Source organism: Pteropus vampyrus, unplaced genomic scaffold (genome assembly GCF_000151845.1).
Source record: "Pteropus vampyrus isolate Shadow unplaced genomic scaffold, Pvam_2.0 Scaffold317, whole genome shotgun sequence".
NCBI lineage: Eukaryota > Metazoa > Chordata > Mammalia > Chiroptera > Pteropodidae > Pteropus > Pteropus vampyrus.
This window is the reverse complement of record NW_011889098.1, coordinates 804912-811579: the sequence shown is the minus strand read 5'-3', so window position 1 is coordinate 811579 and position 6668 is coordinate 804912. Positions and strand designations below refer to the sequence as shown.

At 40.2% G+C, this 6668-nt stretch overlaps 1 protein-coding gene across 1 annotated transcript in view; it reads right to left on the bottom strand.

Annotated features, from left to right (window-relative positions):
• The window catches only part of COG6 (component of oligomeric golgi complex 6), a 45118-nt gene that overhangs the window by 15818 nt on the left and 22632 nt on the right, over positions 1-6668 (bottom strand). Inside the window, exons 9-12 of the mRNA XM_023521803.1 lie at positions 4745-4879; positions 4566-4657; positions 3057-3121; positions 486-577 (exon numbers count right to left, since the gene is read on the bottom strand). Coding sequence (XP_023377571.1) covers positions 486-577; positions 3057-3121; positions 4566-4657; positions 4745-4879 — 384 coding nt within the window. The remainder of the gene's footprint in view (positions 1-485; positions 578-3056; positions 3122-4565; positions 4658-4744; positions 4880-6668) is intronic.

The window sequence follows — 6668 nt, the reverse complement described above, 5'->3', positions numbered from 1 at the left end:
TAAGATAAAGTAGCTTTTATTTAGATAAGACAAAGCTATAGTTCTGTTTTGTCACTAATAGAAAACTAAATGTTAAATAACGATTATGGTACTTACTTACATCCAGATTAGGACATTTCACTTACTGTGCCTTATTCTGAGTATAACACATAGTTGCTTTAGGGGCCATGGCTCTCTCTCACTAACGCAGTGCTATTACAGACTTGCACTGTGACCTGAGTTGTGTGTGCACATATGTGAGTATGCGTGTGTATAGTTATGTTTGGGAAGAAGGCAGAAAGAATGGACTCAAAGAACAGCATATATAACATGCATACGATGGTTCGCAAGGTTCATTGACTCACACGAGGTTCTACTGGTTATATTTAGTCATGTAAATAGTGACAACAAAAAAATCTCGCACTGCGTTCTAACTGAAAAAATCTCGCACTGTGTTCTATCCTATCACATAGGATTTGACAAGCACACTTAACCATTCCACTTACCTGATCGTATGATGGTAAAATTTAAGGAGATTAGAAATTTTATACAATAAAACTGCTCCAGGTTCGGCGACTATTACCTGTTCAATTCGAACCTATTAAAAATGTGAGAAAAATATAAAACATTTCTTAAAAGCAAAACTTTTCTTCATTAATCACGTTATAAATAGCATTAAAAATGGTAAAATTTTATTATTGTAGAAATCACAAAATTCCTTCTAAATTTCTGAATATTAAACCATTGAGGGGTGGTAAAATAACAAAAACATTTTAACACAGATATATATATACTCTACAAAAAATGACACATTACCTGCAGAATTTGGCTCAACACAGTTGCTACCACAAATAATACAATGATAAGAATGAATTTTTTTCACCAGTGTATTATAGAATTTAATACAGCAGTAAATCACAAAGCAACTGTTACATTCCTAAAAAGACCCTCAGTGAAAATATTCGGCACTCTCACCAAACATTCAGAAAAAAAGAAAAGAGTTCTTATCTTGAAACTATTAAATCCAGTTTCTTTTTATATTAATTAGCGAATAGGAAAACAGACAAATCTTAAACTAGGACCAACAGATTTGTCTAATTATAAGATTCCCAGGGCATTATCAGATCAAGTTCAAGATTAACTTGATCTGGCTTAAGATTAACTGCTAGGAATCTAAATTCAATCTCTCGCTGATCTCTCTTTTACTTTGTATTCCCCGATTAATGAATATAATCTAAACCACACTGATATTTGCTGATTTACATATTGTATTTGTTCTGAAGCTGCTGCTTACATTGTGTCTTGTTTCCTAACTAGACTCTAAACACAAACATTGTGTTTCCTGCTTCTTTTACACATCTGCGTTATCTGGCAGAGCAGTACCTACACAACAGATGTTTAATAAACGCTTTTAAAAGGTGAAATTTCTCTGTACTTAAGATTTTGGAATATGTCATAATGCCAACAAATGTGATGTGCTAAAATGTTATAAATGTACATATATGAGCATACGAAAACCTCTTATAGAAATTAATTGAACTTTTCATTAATGTTTATGAAACTGATACATCTGCTGGCATAAGGTATTAGTCCAACAAACTATCACAATATTATAGATGACGGATAGCATTTGAATTTCAAAACCATAATTTTCCTATTATAATCTCTTTCTAAATCGAAGGCCTCAGTAGGAACTTAAAGTTATATACTATAATTTAAAAAGTGATTTTTCTGAACTTTAATATAACCATTAGGTTAAAATATAAAGGATCATCTGCAGACGGAGAGCTCTTCCCTAGTGGGTTTGGAACACCTCTCAGCCATCCAGCAACCTGCCTTCTAGAAGTTTCAAGCATCAGGTAAACACTCTTCATTCTGACTCCCTTGAGAAAGAACATGGGAAAGGAGGGGAGGGAGGGAAAGAAAGAAAGAAAGAAAAAGTGGGAAGGAAGTGAGGAAGGAAGGAGAAAAAGAAAAACAACTTTCACCTCTTTTCACACACACAAAGGTTTTGAGAAAAAGTGGCCTTTTTTCAGCTTCACTGGAAATGACAGAGGAAGTCTGAAAAACCAGGAGATTTATGTGTAATACACCAAGATTGGTTGGTTCGCATACTCTGTCTTACGACGGTTATACGAGAGGCCAACCATTTTCGGCAAAAGCCAATAGCCATAGGAAAAACAAAAGGAGATAAGAAAACAAAAATAAAGTCACAAGGTGTGTCCTCTGAGGTTTCCTTGCCTGGGACAAAATATTAAAGAAAATCTTAAAAACGACAACAACAAAAAATTAGTTTTATAACTTAGTTCTTAGTAAGAATAAATCATAACTTCTGGATTTTAATTTCTATATAGTAAACTGAAGTCGGTCAACGAGGAAAAGTAAACTAGCAATTGCAAAGTACTGTAGAAACATCGATAAAGAAACGCAGCATCTGTGGCAGGCCCAGCAGATGCCAGGGACCACGCGCTTCGTCTGCACCGTTTGCTCGGCCAGTCCCAACTGCCCCTGCCAGTGGGTTGCTTCTTCCACAGGTCGGGCGTGAGCAGAGCCAGGTGCAGCAGAGTCAGGCAACTGAACAAGTGAACACTGTTAAGTGGCCGAGTGGGAATTCTAACATACGTCTGACTCCAAGTTCCGGTCCCTGTACTATAAATAGTAAAGATGATGACACATACATGTCATTATTTTATTGCTGGATTTAACATTATTCATTACTATAACAAAAATTTACTATACTTGAAGCAATAAAATAAACGGAATACGTTCTTAGCAAATTTCTGTTAAGGATTCATAGATTAGTTGTTTCAATTCAGTAGACTTTTTCTCAACCGATTAACTAATTACTATGAGAAACATAAAAGGTAAACAATGAGTCAATAATACAAACTGAGAATACTTCAAATTTTCTTTCTTAGAAAATTGACAATGATTATTTTAAAAAGTATCTTATTATCCTGTAGGAACATTAATGTGTTCATATGGCAACATTACAGGTATCTGTGCCTTTAAACTCATAATTAGGCAGTAATTTGACCAGATACTACATAACGTACATAAAAAACAAAAGGTTTTACCTTCAGAGGCCTGCACACACCCTCAGTGATATGCCCGACAACTTCCTGAAAATTTTCTTCAACACCTGCAATTAATTATAACGTAACTGGAAAACTTTTTCCATATTACACTTTGCTTCACATACCTTCAAAAAACTAACACACAGTAATACATATGAGAAATGGCACTAATAACATATAAAATAACCTTAATAATATTTTAAGTCTGACATCTTTTATGCCATTTCTAATTATGTTAATATCTGAGTCTAGAGTCCTGTTATTTCATTGGACTGATTAATAAAATGAACATTATTTCTTGGTAAAAAAGTATACATATATGAGTTGCAGAGAAAAAAAAAGACTAAAATATATTAATAATCAAAGAAAGTGACGTAAAGATGTAGCATTTGTTCTGCATCTTATTCCAGGCAGTCATGGTGAACAGGTAAGCCGAGGGCATAAAGATGGATACCATACCTTGAAATCTAAAGGAAAACGGACATCCCCAAATGCTGACTAATTATCAAGTTCGGTACTGGGCACTCGACATTTACTGCTTATAACCACCTTCATTCTTACAGACGGTGAAAATGAGGCTTGGCAGAATTAAGGCATTCGCACGGAATAACCAATTCCGCCTAAGTTCAAACTAATTTCTTCCCTCCTCTTAAAGCTGCCTCTCATCCACTTTACTGAAACGTCTTCTAAGAAATACCATCTCTTAAACTGAGTAATTAGGATAAGAGAACTTTACAAAGTGCAGACTTTGTGCCGATCTAATCTCAGCATCAGCAGCAGAGCTGCAGACAAGGGGGCTGTCTTGCCGGCGTCTGGTGCCCTGGCCGCTCCTGCAGACCACGTGCTGAAGCAGCGGGAGGTGGGGCGGGCGGAAGGGCCGGCGCTCTCAACAGTCTTCGCTTCCTGTCGGTCTTGCTCTGACCCCTGACCTCTTCCACAGCACTCGTCTTCATGCAGTCACAAAGGAGACTCGCAATCTTGTCACCAAGAGACATCAGCGACTCAAAAATAGTCATTTTTCTTCCTTGGCATTGAGACCAAAGTACATTCAGTGCATGGGTGATTCTTCAAAATACTTTCACAAAGTCACATGAGCATGAAAAGGGGGTTGGGGAGTAGGCGTGAAGGAAACTGGAGCTTAGCGACCTTAAGCAAGTCACTCGGCCTGTTTACGCACAGATAAAGTGACAAGGACACAGCCTTTTACCCTGCGAGCGCCGAGGCCGGGAAGGCCTGGGACAGTGCAGGCCAGGGGGCCAGACGTGCCTTGCAAGCAAAGGAGTCCAGGCTTGACATGGATGGTCGCAGGGCCCACGGCAAGGGTGCGAGCAGCTGTGTGACAGGATGAAGGTGACGAGGACACGGTGTGTCGGCAGCAGGAGGGAGGCGCGGAGAGGGGGCTTTACTGGCTGTCCTACACCTTGGAGGTGACAAATCTATCTCCGCGGAGAGGATGGTGCGGGCATCAGTCCCCGGCTGAGGCGCCAGCACGGCCAGCCGGACACCCACCTTGCGAGGTCACCTGCTTTAGCAGAGCCTCCAGGTGTTCCTTCTCAGAAGCCGTCGCCTGATGGAGCCAAGCCAACATGTCGCCCACATACCTGATGAAAAACTGAGCGTCAGTAGAGAGTCCCTTCAGAAGACTGTCGCACGCCCCAACGCTGTCCCCAATGCGTGGGCCGCCGTACCTCAGGGGGTCGTGGGAGTGCATCTCGATGGGTCTGGGCGCGCCCCCGCCGCCGGGACCCCCGCGAGTGAGCGCGTCGATGAAGCCACGCACCACCGTGCTCCTCCGGGCCGTCCCGAACTCATCCAGGGTGTACCTGCGAGACACGGGCTATGGGCAGGGTGTCGCGCTTCCTCCTGACAGGGACACTCAGCCAGCCCTGCAATTTCCGTGACCAGCCAGATGGCGGACGCGTCTTGACACAATTCTCTCAAGCAATACCGTTTTTAAACGACAACCAAAAATGCTAATGAAATAAGATCGCAATGAAATATCGATCTAAAGGTACATATTTTCGCTGCTCATAAGAACGAACGCTGGGATCTGGGCTCAGTCACGGGCAGTGGCAATAATAACAATAAAAAAGCAGTGGATCTGGTCAAAGCGGAAAGCAAGGCAAGGCGGGCGTCGGGGCCCGGCAGGGTCAGGCTCGACGCCCCTGCTCACGCCAGGCCCCAGAGGTTGATGACCACTGCGATCCAAAACACGAGAACTTCCCTTCTACACTGAAAACCTGTCCTCTACACGTTATCACAATTTACCACCAAAATTTTCCCCACACATACTATCCATATTTAAAAGCTTATTTTGACTCCAATATCAGACATATCTGTTTCTTAAATTTACTGACCACCTAGGCATACAGAGCAAATAAATTCCTTTGACACGTATTACATGCCATTGGCTGTGGTTGAAAAGGGGCGGGGAGGCTTTCTAAGGTGAGGGAATTTTTAGAGTAGGGTAGCTCTGAACTGGGGGTCAGACAACTTGGGGTGAAACTACAGAGTGGTTCGGGGTTTCCACGGCACCCACCTCTGCGATTAAAATCAACACGCGTCCCATCATCGCTGCCATCCCTTACACCCCTCGCCCGACCCAAAGTCCTCTTTTAAAAATGTACCCAGGAAAACAAAACAAATTTAACAGTCTAGTGTCAGCAGATTCTACACCCATTAACTTTTAAATCCCTAAACGATATTCTAATAGACTAGCTATTAAGAATTATTTCATTACTCTACCTATAAAGTTATCAAAACTTCTCAAAAATTTCCAAAGAATTAATTTCCTAGGCTATACTGCTTCCTTTAATAAATGCTACTGACTTAATAAAAAATCTGCATTGTTTGAAAAGGACTGTTCACTAGTAACCTGATCCTAATTCTGTGTGTGTGTGTTTTCAGCGGAATGGAAATGATTTTCAAATTCCCTGCAGTGACATACTAGCAATACGTCGAGATGAAAACACAAGGTTTTGCTAAACTGCACAGCTGCCTTGCATTTACTTTCTATTTTTGAAAAACAAATTAGAACCAAAATGCTTACTTCCATTTTTTCCCTTAAATTAAAAATGTTGAGTGTAAAAAACACATTCCTTTAAATGACTGCCAATTCTATGAAATGACTTTTGATCCAATGACTACCTATCATGGCACAAAATTCACAAACTTCTAACTTTTTAAATATATAAAACTAACCCTTACTCTTAGGACCCACCCAACCACAATAACCAGAAGTCATGTACTGGCTGTTTCCAGGACTGTTCACTGTGACCACATTGTATGTGAGAAACCACTGGCATTTTAAATAGGGGCATCATCAAGCCTGAGTGTGGAATCTAATCTGTATAATACTGTGAAATATCAATAAACATTCATATTAGTGTTAACCCTACTGCAATAACAGATATGACTTGAAGCAAGAACAGTAGGAGCTACAATAAACCATCAATGGCATCTGCAGACATGAAGCATCTCTTCCCAGAGAAAGAAGAAAACTTCTTTGACCAAAAACAGATTCTTTTCCAATAAAGGTCAAAAACGCAAAATGCAGCTTTACAAAGATGAATGATAAAATTATGCATTCTAAAATGCCTCTAGTTAAAATTA